Below are 14,287 nucleotides of genomic sequence, written 5' to 3'. Positions count from 1 at the left end.
ACGCCAGAACACCCAGCCCCCCCCAGGAACCCCGAGGCACCCCCCTCCCAGGGGGGTAGGGGGGAGGAGGCAACCAGCAAGGAGTGGCCAGGAGGCAAGGCACAAGGCCCAGACCCAGGTCCAGCCATACATACAAACACACCCAGACACCCGTGTACACATTTATACACAGATACTCATACATGCCCATACATACTTACCCACACACAGATATGCCATACATACACATTCACTCACCCACCCATACTCACGGAAACCAACTTCTATGTTGATGATGGACTAGCAAGTGTCGACACTGAAGATCAAGCAATACAGCTTGTCAACGAAGCACGCAAATTGTGCAGCACGGGCAACCTTCGGCTGCACAAGTTTGTCTCAAACAGCACCCGAGTTTTAGCTTCGCTTCCAAAGGAAGAATGTGCTGCGGTTGCCAAGGACCTTGATATAGCATTTGAGGCAGTGCATATGGAAAGAGCACTTGGCGTACAATGGTGCGTGGAATCAGATCAATTCCAGTTCCGAGTGGTTGTCAAGGAAAATCCACTCACCCGAAGAGGAGTATTATCTACAGTTGCCTCTGTGTTCGATCCATTTGGGTTCGTGTCACCTTTCATTTTGCTAGGAAAACAAATTTTGCAACAAATGTGCCGAGACAAGCTCAGTTGGGATGAAGCCTTACCTGATAGCCTTCGTCCCCAGTGGGAGTCCTGGCTGCGTGAACTGGGAAACCTTGCAGAGGTAAAGATTCGCAGATGCTACATCCCTCCGAACTTCAAGCCACAACACTATGAGCTTCATCATTTTTCTGATGCGAGTGCATCTGGATATGGCATGTGCACTTACCTGAGGGCAGTAAGCCCATCCGGCGAAGTTCACTGCTCCTTGGTGATGGGAAGATCGAGAGTTCCACCATCCAAAGTCACAACTATTCCACGGCTTGAGTTGTCGGCTGCCGTTGTTGCCGTTCGCATCAGTGACATGCTGAAAAGGGAATTGGAAGTGGAAATCTCAGAAGAAAGGTACTGGACTGACTCCAAGGTGGTACTCGGATACATCAGTAATGAAGCCAGAAGGTTTCATGTATTTGTTGCAAACCGTGTGGAACGCATCAAACAAAGTACAGAGTCAACACAATGGTGGTATGTAACCTCCGAAGATAATCCAGCAGATCACGCCTCAAGAGGCCTTACAGCAAAACAACTTGTAGCCTCAAACTGGTTCAAAGGTCCAGATCTTCTCTGGCAGAAGGTCATAACCAGTGGTGAAATCAAGGTGGGAGAGTTATCGAACAGTGACCCAGAGGTCAAGAAGGTTCAAGTCCACAAGATACAAGCAGAAGAACAAAGGTCACTGTTGGATCGGCTACAAAAGTTTTCAGACTGGTTGAGAATGATTAAGGCTGTTGCCAGACTCAAGCGCTATGTCAAGGAAGTGAAGGATCACAAGAGGTCATGTGACATTGTCACCCTGCAAGAGAGAAAGGAAGCAGAGGTAACAATAATAAGGATGGTTCAAGAAGCGGCGTTCGCTCAGGAAATAAAAACCTTACAACATCATGAAGTGATGCAGACCAATGACAGGGTCAACAAGCTACACAAGTTATGTCCATTTCTTGACGACCATGGCATTCTTCGGGTAGGCGGACGCTTGATGCATGCTGCCTTGCATCCTGATGTCAAGCATCCTGTGATCCTGCCAAGAAACAGTCACGTGACTGCGTTACTCGTTAAACATTATCACGTGAAGACTTACCATCAAGGACGAGGAATCACTATGAATGAGCTTCGAGCTAACGGATTTTGGATACTTGGATGCAGTAAGATTGTTTCATCCTGTATCTATAAATGTGTAAAATGCAGGAGGTTCAGAAGACCCACAGAGCAGCAGAAGATGGCAGACCTCCCGGAGGACCGGATGGAAACTGCACCACCATTCACCTACTGTGGGATGGACTGCTTCGGTCCCTTTTTTGTCAAGGAAGGCCGCAAGGAGTTAAAGCGCTATGGATTGCTAATCACCTGCATGTGCTCCAGAGCAGTACATCTCGAGATGCTTGATGATCTGTCTACAGATTCCCTCATCAACTCTTTACGTGCATTCATAGCCATCAGAGGTACAGTTCGACAAATAAGGTGTGATCAAGGCACGAACTTTGTAGGCACCAGAAATGAGTTTGTTGAAGCATTTAAAGAAATGGATCAAGCAAAACTGGGAAAACTGGACTGCGAGTTTCTCATGAACATCCCAGCGTCAAGCCACATGGGTGGCGTCTGGGAGAGACAAATCCGCACCATAAGGAGTGTACTCACATCAATCCTGGAACAATCAGGCAAACAACTCGACAGCTCCTCTCTAAGGACGTTCCTGTATGAAGTCATGGCAGTTATCAATAGCAGACCATTGACTACTAACCAACTGTGTGATCCATCAAACCCAGAACCTTTAACACCAAACCACATACTAACCATGAAGTCCACGATCATCTCCCCACCTCCAGGAAGGTTCGTGAAGGAAGATCTTTATCTCCGTAAGAGGTGGCGTCGTGTTCAACTCCTCACCAACACTTTCTGGACAAGGTGGAAAAGAGAGTATTTGTTGAATCTCCAGAGTAGACAGAAGTGGACCAAAGAGCGTAGAAATGCTAAGGTCGATGATGTTGTCCTCGTGAAGGATGAGATAACTCCACGCAACCAGTGGAAGTTGGCAAGGATCATTGAAGTTTACCCTGGTAAGGACGGAAGAGTGAGGAAGGTGAAATTGTTGATAAGTGATCCAACTCTGGACAAAGAAGGAAAGCGTACCTCCAAACCTGTTCATCTGGAGAGACCAATTCAGAAGACAGTCGTTCTGATAGAAGCAGAAGAAGATTCTCAGCCTCACTCTGCCTAAAATATAGTTCATAATCCTTAATTCATAAGCAGTTCATTATTTCATTGTTAATAGTTTGTTCCTTTAAAATCACAAGTGATTGGTGGGAGTGTAACAGTATTTACATTTAAGTTTTCGTTGAGCTGTATATTTGAACTTGCTCTTTTGCACCGCCTAGTGGTGGACTATAGAAAGTACAATTGTTTGTAGCTTGTGTTTCCACCCGAGCCCACTGTACCGATGCACATGCTATGCGGGCTGCGGCAGCTGGTTAGCTCCACACAGAGAGAAAGAAACGCAGAAAGTTGATAAGTGAAGAAAGAAGGGAGAAAGAAGGTGGAGAAGAAAAAACTAAGATCGTTAAGGATTGTTTAGCCCCTCCTGGATGTCAGTTCACGAGGTTTGTGTACTTATATGTTTTATTATCTGTGATTAATATCTTCGTTGACTGACACAAAGTACAAGAATGAGTTTTGATATGGTATTTTTTTGTTGTTTTCTTCTGTCGTGAGCAGTTCTCACGGGTTGTGAAGACAAGAATAAACCCTGTTTTATGATTCTACGTCGTGCGCTCGTTAATCCGTGAGGGTGCTACAAGCTTGTTTTCCTCTTCAAGTTTGCTGATTTTTCCCTGTAGAGCTTCAATGTTTTGCCTGTTCTCAATAATTGCAACAGTGTTCTCCTCAATTCTTCTTTCAAACTTTAGCAAAAGTTCAGTCTGGGTATCCATTTTCACAGTCAGTGAGTTCACCGCCTGCAGAATCGTCTCGCCAGTACAATCTCCGTGAGGGTTTCGGTTATCTTTCTTGTGCTTTTTGGGGTGAGGAGGTTTAATTGGACCTGGTTGATCTTATCAGCCTTGGACATCTGCTCATCTGTCTCAATGTCTGTAGCCTCGCTGAGTCCGTCATCCCCAGCTCCGAGGGGGGCAGCCATGTTGTAGTCGTGGTCCTCCATTACTATCAACCGTATTCAGTAACTTGACAAAAAGAACTTTAGAAACTCTTGTTTCTTTACAAAAAGCTCGGCAAACTTTAAGAAGCAGTCAAACAACTCACTTTATGTGGCAAAATGCACAAAAATGAAGATTCAAGGACTAAAAGAAAACTCTATACATCAGAGCCTGCAAAATGCAACCGCTCATTCCGCCATCTTGGATCCTCATGAATATAAGAACATGTTATCCACGGGTTTCTGGAAGAATCCACGGGTTTCTGGAAGAGCACACGTAGGCTCCATGACAGACGGCTACTTCCGCTGTACGGTTTTATACTTCCGGTTACCCAAAGTCAGAGCCAGAGTTAATGACAAAATTCGGTTACTTTGTGCTGTAACAGGCAGCTTTATTAGTTGGAACATGAGCTCAGGTTCAACTTGTGCTGTTGTCGGTTGTCTCTACATCAGTCTGTACATTTTTTCAAATTATTTTATTCTGTAAATTTGTTCTTTTCCCCCCAAATTATACTGCCCAGTTGCACATCCTATTACTGTATTTTTTCCTTATGTTTTAAGTTTTCCTTTAATGTACAGCTACTTATTTTTTTACATTATTTTATGTATAGTGTGACACTACAGCATACAGCCTACACAAAGCTTAAACAATGCGTGGCTTCATGTAAACACGTAGCAGTTAGCAAGATGACAGCTGCGTGTCTCCTCGATCAGCCTTCAGCCAGTCCAGTGTTTCTGTTAAGATAAGATAAGATATAAGATAAGATAGTGTTTATTTGTCACATGCACAGTTATACACAGTACAATGCACAGTGAAATGTATTTTGTACCTGCAACCTTATATACACACACATATAAATAAGAAGAATAAAAATAAAAAAAAGTAATTCACACTATACACTATACTCTATATACTATACACTATACACACTTTTTAAATTATAATATTTACATTGTGCAATAATGGTCCAGTTAGGGCTCAGAGTTGAGCAGACGGATGGCTTGTGGGTAAAAACTCTTCTTCAACCTTTCAGTCTTAGTCCTCAGGCAGCGGTAACGCCGGCCTGATGGGAGCAGGGAGAAGAGAGAGTGTCCGGGGTGGCTGGGCTGTTTTAGGATCTTCATGGCCCTCAGCCTGCACTGCTTGGTGTAAATGTCCTGCAGGTTGGGGAGGGTGGTTCTGATGGTCCGTTCAGCTGAACGAACCACCCTTTTTAGGGCCATGAAGTCCTGCTTGGTGCAGTTTCCCATCCAGGTGGTGATGCTCCCACGCATGATGCTCTCGATGGTGCAGGTGTAAAAGTTCCTGAGCACCTTGAGTGGGAGCTTGAAGTCTCTCAGCCGCCTGAGGAGGTAGAGACGCTGTCTGGCCTTCTTCACAGTGATGTTTATGTGATGAGTCCAGGACAGGTCCTGTGAGATGGTCACTCCCAGGTATTTGAAGGTGTCCACTCTTTCCACCTCAGCACCACTGATGACAAGTGGATGGTAGTCCCTCTGCTGCTTCCTGCTGAAGTCCACGATCAGTTCCTTTGTTTTGCTGACGTTGAGCAGGAGGTGGTTCTCCTGGCACCAGTTCTCCAGGCGGGAGACCTCTCTCCTGTAGGCTGTCTCCTCATTGTGAGAGATCAGTCCCACAACAGCAGTGTCGTCAGCAAACTTGATGATGACGTTGGACTCTGACGTGGCCTCGCAGTCATGGGTGTACAGTGAGTACAGCAGAGGGCTGAGCACACAGCCTTGGGGGGATCCAGTGTTGAGGGTGAGGGAGGATGAGGTGAGGTGACCCACTCGTACCACCTGTGGTCTGCTGGTCAGGAAGCTGTGAACCCACCTGCACAGGGATGGGCCCAGGCCCAGGTCCAGCAGCTTAGAGACCAGCCTGGAGGGAACTATGGTGTTGAATGCTGAGCTGTAATCTACAAACAGCACTCTCACATAGTTCCCCTTACCAGTGTCTATGTGTGAAAGGGTCTTGTGGAGGAGGAAGGATATGGCGTCATCTGTGGATCTGTCTGGCCGGTATGCAAACTGTAGTGGGTCGAGGGTGGTGGGCAGTGAGGAGGTGATGAATGTCTTGATGAGTCTCTCAAAACACTTCATCACCACAGAGGTGAGTGCTATGGGCCTGAAGTCATTGGGGCTGCTGGGGTGTGGTTTCTTTGGGACAGGGACTATGATGGACTTTTTAAAGCAGGTGGGAATCACACACAGTTTCAGTGAGAGGTTGAATATCAGTGTAAACACAGGTGCCAGCTGGTCAGCACAGGTCTTAAGGACACGTCCACTAATACCGTCTGGTCCAGCCGCTTTCCTGGTGTTTACACGTCTAAACGCCCTCCTCACGTCGCGCTCCGTCACAGTGAGTGTCTCCGCCCCTCCGGCCGGGAGCGCAGCGGGCTGTCGGCTTCCCGACTCAAAGCGCGCAAAGAAGATGTTGAGTTCATCAGCCAGAGAAGCGTCGGCACTCACCGGGTGTGTGTGTGGTGCTTTGTAGTCCGTGATGGTGCGTAGTCCCTGCCACAGTCCCCTGGGGTCAGACTGTTGTAGTTGCTGTTCCAGTCTGCGGCCGTAGCGATGTTTTGCCTCTTTCACCGCTCTGCGGACGTTGTATGATGCAACCTTGTAGTCCTCCATGTTCCCAGAGGCGAGGCCGGAGTTGTAGGCAACGGTGCGGGACCTCAGGGCGTCGCGGACAGATTTATCCACCCACGGCTTCTGGTTGGGAAAAGTCCTGATGGTCCTCCTAAGTGAAGTGTCTTCAACAACTTTCCCAATAAATCCCACAACAGTTTCCGTAAACTCCTCGATGTCTCCGCCCGCGCTGCTGCGAAACATGTCCCAGTCGGTTGAATCCAACGCACCCTGCAGAGCGGCCTCTGTTTGATCAGACCACCGTGTCACTTCTCTCACAGCAGGGGGTTCCTGCCTGAGCCGTTGTTTGTATTTCGGCATGAGAAGGACAGCGGTGTGGTCAGACTTCCCAAAAGGCGGAAGAGGCTTTGCTTTGTAGCCATCTTTGAATGGAGAATAGCAGTGGTCTAGGGTCCTGTTTCAGTGATCTGAACACTCTGATATCCAGATCAGTGATTTACCTTCCACAGAATAGCTGCAGCATCACTGCATGATGTCCCTAATCAGCGATACAGGAACAGCTGACTGTCTCCTCCGCTCCACTTTCCCTTAGCTTGACCCATGCGAAGCGCTTAGCTTGGCCGATGCTCTGGCTCGGCTCTACAGCTGCTTTAAGGAAAACAATGTTGCCTTGTTTGTTCAGCATTACTTTATTGATTTTATTTCTTTGAAGGTAATCTGGTGCTCTTATAATTACGTGATTCCTCGCCATCAACACCTTTAGAAAAAAACCAGGTAACTGATAATGTGGATGTAGCGACTTCAGGCCATAATTTCATGTCATTTACACAGTGACGGGTGAGGCTCTGTTACCTCGCTGCTTTTTAAAACATCCTTGCAATGTCTCCACCTCTGATGTGGTACCATTTAGGCAGGTAAAAGAAACTGCAGTGTCAAAATGTTTCAATGAACGGTAAGTGTGTAAGCCCGCAACCGTGAACAACAGCACAAACAGAAGTAAACTACCGGCTTCCGCTATGAATTATGGGTAATGGTGCGAAGTCAGGAATACTGTGGATCAAAAGAGCTTCAAATGAAACATGGGGTTAAAAAATAAAAGTCACTGAAATATGTAAAATAGCTTTACAAAATAAAAGTGTCACAAAATAAAACTCCATTATGAAATAAATAAATAAATAAATCCATAAATAAATAAATCTTGAAATAAATTAAAATAAAATAATAAAAATATTAATGAAAATTTATTTTAAAAATATTTTGAGAGTTTTTATTAATGCAGTATTTCTGCTTTCAGTGTAGTGCATTTAATGTTCATGCTGCTCTTAATCCAGTATTTTTACTATTACTGTAGTACCTTATCTTTTAAAACACATGCAGATGGATGCAGTAGTGGAGCACTGTTCACTTCTTGTCTTTGACCTCTGTGTGACCTCTGTTGTCTGTGAATCTCCAGGAGGTCCAGTTGGTGCTGTCAGCACATTTCTCCCAAGTCTACATTACAGCATAAAGTCAGCCAATCAGCACACGCTCCATCTGAAGAGCCAATCCTGTTTCTTTGAGGATTACTCAGTGCTTTATCACTGACTGCAGGTGCAGTCTGTGAACAGCAGATGGTGCTGTTTCCCTTTCTGTGCCCAGTGAACATATCAGTGTGAGACAGTCTGCTGAATAAGGACATGACGTGTTTGAAAGGAGGAGCCTTGAAGCAGGTTCTAACCCAGAGCTCAGAGTGAAATGAACCCATTCAGCAGCAGAACACCAAAGGAGACGCACCACAGACCGACTGCCTGAACAAGACAAACATGGCCAGTGAGTATACTGTACTCAGTGAGTGCTTTTACAGTTGTCATGCTTATTTAGGCTTTATGAAAGCAAAATGTGTTTAAAGTTCAACTTGAAATTAACTTTGGAAAAAATGAAGATCAGCACCTCTTTAAATATTTATATTCTCTTATATGAAGCACTTTGTGCTGAAAATACAGGAAATCTTTGAAATCTGTTTTTTAAAGACAATTAAAAATGTAAAGTTCAAAGTTTGGGGCTTCAGCCCTCTTGTTCATGCTCTTTAGTAGTTACTAACAGCTCGTCTGATAATTTATGGTTAAAAATGACTGCAGATACAGTGGTAACCTCTTCTTCTCTGTGTTGTCTTGTATGCTGGTGGTTTGCAGTCTGTACTGTCCTTGTTTCAGCAAAAAAAACATTTACCATACCATATCATCTTTATTTATTAAGCACTTTAATTAAAGATAAATGTAAGAATAACTGTAATATTCTAACACTGAATTTAATGAAGCTTCACTCTTAAGTGTGTGAGGCTCAAAGTAAGAGACATGTGACACAGTAATAGAAACTTCATTAAAGTTACCAAAATGTGCACATTTTACAGGTTAGCTGTTCCAGACAGACTTCAGGTTTATTCTGTACAATAGTTTATATTAACGTTCACCATCTCCTCACTGCCCACCACCCTCGACCCACTACAGTTTGCATACCGGCCAGACAGATCCACAGACAACGCCATATCCTTCCTCCTCCACAAGACCCTTTCACACATAGACACTGGTAAGGGGAACTATGTGAGAGTGCTGTTTGTAGATTACAGCTCAGCATTCAACACCATAGTTCCCTCCAGGCTGGTCTCTGAGCTGCTGGACCTGGGCCTGGGCCCATCCCTGTGCAGGTGGGTTTACAGCTTCCTGACCAGCAGACCACAGGTGGTACGAGTGGGTCACCTCACCTCACCTCATCCTCCCTCACCCTCAACACTGGACCCCCCCCCCCCCCCCCAGGGCTGTGTGCTCAGTCCTCTGCTGTACTCGCTGTACACCCATGACTGCATGGCCACGTTTGAGTCCAGCATCATCATAAAGTTTGCTGATGGCACTGCTGTTGTGGGACTGATCTCTCACAATGAGGAGACAGCCTCTCATGGTCCTGGGTCCTTTGGACCCTGTGTGTTTTGTTTTTGCTTAATTTTGTCTGTTCTGTTCTGGGTTTTCTTTGATTGTGGGCTTTGGTTATATTTTGTTTTCTAGTTCCTTGTGTTTCCTGGTGTCAGGTCTGCATCTTTGTTCCCCCTTTTGACTTCCTGTTTTATTTTGATAGTCGTCTGGTCCCTGCCTGTTGTGTTGTGTTTTGCCTCCCCTGGTCTCGTCCAGGTAATTGGCAGCATCTGTGTTCCCAGCTGTTTCCACTCCCCTCATTATCCTCTTGGGTATTTAAGTCCTGTATTTTCTATGCCTGTTGTTGTATCCTCATCGGTTTCCTGCCTGTTTGTCTGGTATCTGGAATTCTTCTTAGTTATTTTTGTTCTGTATTTTTTGCCACTGGTCCCGTCCAGTCCGGCCTTTTGATTTGCGCTCCAGCCAATAAAGCTGAGTTTAATATTTTACCTCCATCTCAGGTATCCTGCATTGGGGTCTGCTTCCTGCCTGCCACACAGCTGTTACATGACACAGCCTACAGGAGGGAGGTCTCCCATCTTTTTTTAGAGTCTTGGAAAAGATATTGACAGGTACCCTGGCCATGTAGCTGGAACTGGTAGGAAACTGAAATACCCTATGTGCAATCAGCTACTGGTTGAGATACCTGTCACCTGGTATGCTTTGATACATCGTTAGCCCCCATACATGCCCATATCCATGCAGATGTGAGGACATGCATGTGATTTTTCCCAGATCAGCAGTGGTGAACTTGATTCATTATAAGAAGAAAAAATGAATTAACAATTTTATAAGTAAAACAAAGTCACCAGCAAAATGCACTCAGTGAAACCAGCATCCAGACACCTAAACAAGTATAAATAGACTAGCAAAAAGCAAACAGGCAGGGTGGGGATTTTAATGGCACCCCCACTCTCAAAAAAACCCACAGAGCCCAAACATCACCACACAGGATGGTGATAAGAACCCAAGTAGCTGCAACATAGATCAAAAATCATGAAGTAGTGGACACCTGTGTGCCGAGGCAGAAACCAGACGCCTGTAAAATGTGTTGACTGCATGCATGAAGGTTGCAGTGATGCTGATGAACATCTGTCTGCTTAAATCATTACAGCAAATGTGTCCAGTTCAGGCTGACCTCACCATATAACCACAGAGATGGCCGATCAGATAGACTCAGACTAAAATCAGCATTACAGTGCAGACTTTCAGCTTTAAATTCAAGGGTTTAACACAATACTGCATTAACTTAGAGCCAGTTTTACACTGACCCTGTCCTGGGCCACTGGACAGCTGACTGACAAGCAGTTTCATGGTCAGCTGAGGATGAGCCCTCACTGTTGTTTCATGGAAAATTAATTTATTCAAATGTTCAGCTTGTATTTTATATCTTTTTACTAGAATTTTGAATATCACAACCTCCCTAAATTACTAGCTAACTTATTTTGATGATTTGTTTCTTTGCTTGTTTGTTTTAGCTTAAACCATCATATTTTTATCATTTTGTTCAGTTTTTTTTTCTGTTTCTGAAAAACCTGAAAAAATGATTAGCCCATTATTTTAGGAAGGTATATGTAATGCCCACACAATCTCAGTGTAACTGGGGAAGGCAATTATTAAACTGTAAAACCCAAATAATCCAACCAGAGAGTGAGCAGAAGCCTTCAATCAATCTGGTTCATCCTTAAAAATAATGATGCACTGACCAGCAGCTCAACAACACCAAAAGACCTGAAAGACCACAGAAGACAGCTGAAGTGCATGAAGACAGAATTATTTAAGTCTTGAGTAATCAGGCACCATCTTATCTCAAAGACCTCATAGTACCGTATCACCCCAACAGAGCACTTCACTCTCAGACTGCTGGCTTACTTGTGGTTCCTAGGATACCTAAGAGTAGAATGGGAGGCAGAGCCTTCAGCTTTCAGGCCCCTCTTCTGTGGAACCAGCTCCCAGCTTGGATTCAGGAGACAGACACCCTCTCTATTTTTAAGATTAGGCTTAAAACAACGGTAGCACAGTACAACGGCTGCATGACCGCGGACACCTGTCTCCCCTGTTTGTTCTGTTGTTTGTCTTCATGCAGAAGTTTGTTTGAACCTCATACATTGCCCTGGTATGGGACAAAATATGAGATGCTTTTTTTTCCTCCTCACTTATCTTACTGTATTCGCTTTGGATGGGTGTTCTGGAACGGCAACTTTGTTGTATAGTGTATATGACAATAAAGTTCAATCTAATCAGTCTAAAACTTTCCTCTTTGATCAAGCTTATAGTTAGGGCTGGATCAGGTGACCCTGAACCCTCCCTTAGTTATGCTGCTATAGGCCTAGGCTACTGGGGGGTTCCCATGATGCACTGAGTGTTTCTTTTATGTGCTCATCTCACATACACACATCAACTGCAATAATCATTATTACTCATTAAATTGGACTGCCCCTCCCTGAGCCTGGTTCTGCTGGAGGTTTCTTCCTGTTAAAGGGAGTTTTTCCTTCCCACTGTCACCAAGTGCTGCTCATAGGGGGTCGTTTTAATTCTTGGGTTTTCTCTGTACTAGTGTATGGTATTCATACTGAATAATGATGTCACTCAGAGGTGTGGTTAAAGAAAGAACAGGATCTGGAGCACCTCACAAATAACAGCTCAATCTTCTTCAACAGATGCAGAGGGTGAACATCTCAGGATGGTGCTGGTTGGGAAAACTGGAGCTGGGAAGAGTGCAGCAGGAAACACCGTCTTAGGAAGAAAAGCTTTTAAATCTACATCATCTTCTTCTTCAATAACAGCAGGGTGTCAGAAGGAAAAAGGAGAGTTTGGGGGTCAAACACTGGCTGTAGTTGATACTCCAGGTCTGTTTGACACTGAACTACCTGAGGAGGAGGTGAAGAGAGAGATCGCTAAGTGCATCTCCTTTGCTGCTCCTGGTCCTCATGTGTTCCTGGTTGTGATCCGGGCTGACAGATTCACCAAAGAAGAACAAGAAACAGTGAAAATCCTTCAGAAGCTGTTTGGAGAAGAAGCAGCACATTACACCATGGCCTTGTTCACCCGTGGAGACGATCTGGAAGCAGATGGAGTCACCGTAGAAGAATTAAAAGAAAATAAAAAACTCAGTGACTTCATCAGTCAATGTCATGGAGGATATCATGTTTTTAACAACAGAAAGAAGGATCCCTCTCAGGTCAAAGAGCTGATGAAGAAGATCAACACCATGGTTCAGAAAAATGGAGGAAGCTGCTACACCAATGAGATGCTCCAGGAGGCTGAGAGAGCCATCAGAGAAGAGATGGAACGACTCCAGAGAGAAAAACCAGAGATGGCAGAAGAAGAAGCAAGAAGACAGGCAGAGGAAAGCAACGAGTACCTCAGGGCTTGTACTTTAGGGGCAAGCATTGGCAGCGTCTTAGGTCCAGTCGGAGCAGCTCTGGGAGCTGGAGTGGCCGCTGCAGTTGTAGCCATTAAACAAGCATGTGTTATCCAGTGATAACCACAGGGAGATGCTTTATTCACATTTCTCTGAGTGTCATCTACAACATCTACAAGTGTTTTAGAGAGGAGTAACATCTGTGGTTCATCACTTAGTAGTTATCGATCATGTGATTAGCTCTTTATAGAATAGAATTTTATTCCTGCTTTATTAAATGCAAAGCATAATGTAACTGCATTAGCCTGCAAACAGCTTGTTGATTTCTACTATAATAAACACACTGACAAGGATCCTGGAGTGTCAACAGTTTTTATTCTATTCATGCATGAAATCAGCATATTTGTGATTATCAGGTTGATGTTAACTTTGATCTGCCTGCATACTGAATGCTGCAGCCTCAATCACCAGATGTGAATGAAGCTCTGCTGCTGGTACAGAATACATTACTTTCTCTTCATGGTGGGGGTGGGAGAGAACCCCCCACCAGTGAATGCCTGGGGTATGATCTACTCTGACCCCTGTGGGATATGGCCGCATACTCTTGTGTTCAAAGCGTTCCGACTCCCTCTCAGCTTGAGTGAAGTGTTCCACAAACTTCCTCTTTGTTCGTGTTTAGTTTGTTGTTTTCCCTTTGAGCGCTGAGGACGGCTTCATGTCAGACATCACTGAGCTGCTCTCTGACTGTCACGTGGTTTCCACGCAGAGTCTAATGTTTCTGGATAGAAAACAATATGAACTGTTCTGTAATACATAAATAAAAATAACTGCTTGCATTCAAATTCAGACCATGAAACAATAATCTGAGCAGTATATAATACCCTGGTCCTGGGTCATTTTCACTCAGTGTCTTTGAGTTTTTGGACTTTCAGGTTTTGTTTATTTAACAAGGCATCGATACGGGTCTGAAGGATTGACGTCGGACATTGGTTGGAAATGATATGCTTGAGCAAGCCGTAATTAGCTTGGGCATGATGAGTTGTGCACGAATGGAATCAATTTTTGTAAATTCTGCTTTAAAATATAATCCTTCTGTTGTTATAGATTGCTGTAAAATTGCTTAAAGTATATATACAATTCTTCCACATCACGGGGGGGGGGGGCTATCTCAGCTGACATAGGGTGAGAGGCAGGGTACACCCTGTACAGGTTGCCAGCCTGTCACAGGGCCAACACAGAGAGACAGACAACCATTCACACTCACATTCATGCCCTCATTCACACCTGTGCCGAATTTAGAGTTTCCAATTAGCCTAACCCCACTGACTGCATGTCTTTGGACTGGAAAACCCACACAGACAGGGGGATAGGCTTTCTCTTCGTTGTGGGAGATCAGTCCCACAACAGCCATGTTGTCAGCATGGCAAAAAGCAAACTTTATGATGACGTTGGACTCTGATGTGGCCTCACAGCCATGGGTGTACAGCAAGTACAACAGAGGGCTGAGCACACAGCCCTGGGGGGATCCGGTGTTGAGGCTGAGGGAGGATGAGATGAGGTGAGG

The 14,287-nt window shown here is 44.8% G+C and overlaps 1 protein-coding gene and 1 pseudogene across 1 annotated transcript; both read left to right on the top strand.

The window, feature by feature from the left end:
* Nucleotides 1-13,016, top strand: part of LOC115791920 (GTPase IMAP family member 8-like) — a 158,721-nt pseudogene extending 145,705 nt beyond the window's left edge.
* LOC115791929 (uncharacterized) lies at nucleotides 1,743-3,470 on the top strand. The gene is made up of 2 exons (XM_030746229.1): nucleotides 1,743-3,268; nucleotides 3,384-3,470. Exon 1 carries the CDS (start codon nucleotides 1,774-1,776, stop codon nucleotides 2,887-2,889), a length of 1,116 nt encoding a protein of 371 aa, XP_030602089.1. The 5' UTR covers nucleotides 1,743-1,773; the 3' UTR covers nucleotides 2,890-3,268; nucleotides 3,384-3,470.
* Nucleotides 13,017-14,287: the final 1,271 nt, after the last annotated feature.

This window comes from Archocentrus centrarchus, chromosome 14 (assembly GCF_007364275.1).
Source record: "Archocentrus centrarchus isolate MPI-CPG fArcCen1 chromosome 14, fArcCen1, whole genome shotgun sequence".
Taxonomy (NCBI): domain Eukaryota; kingdom Metazoa; phylum Chordata; class Actinopteri; order Cichliformes; family Cichlidae; genus Archocentrus; species Archocentrus centrarchus.
Note: the sequence above shows the minus strand (reverse complement) of the source record. Positions and strands in the feature narration are given on the sequence as shown.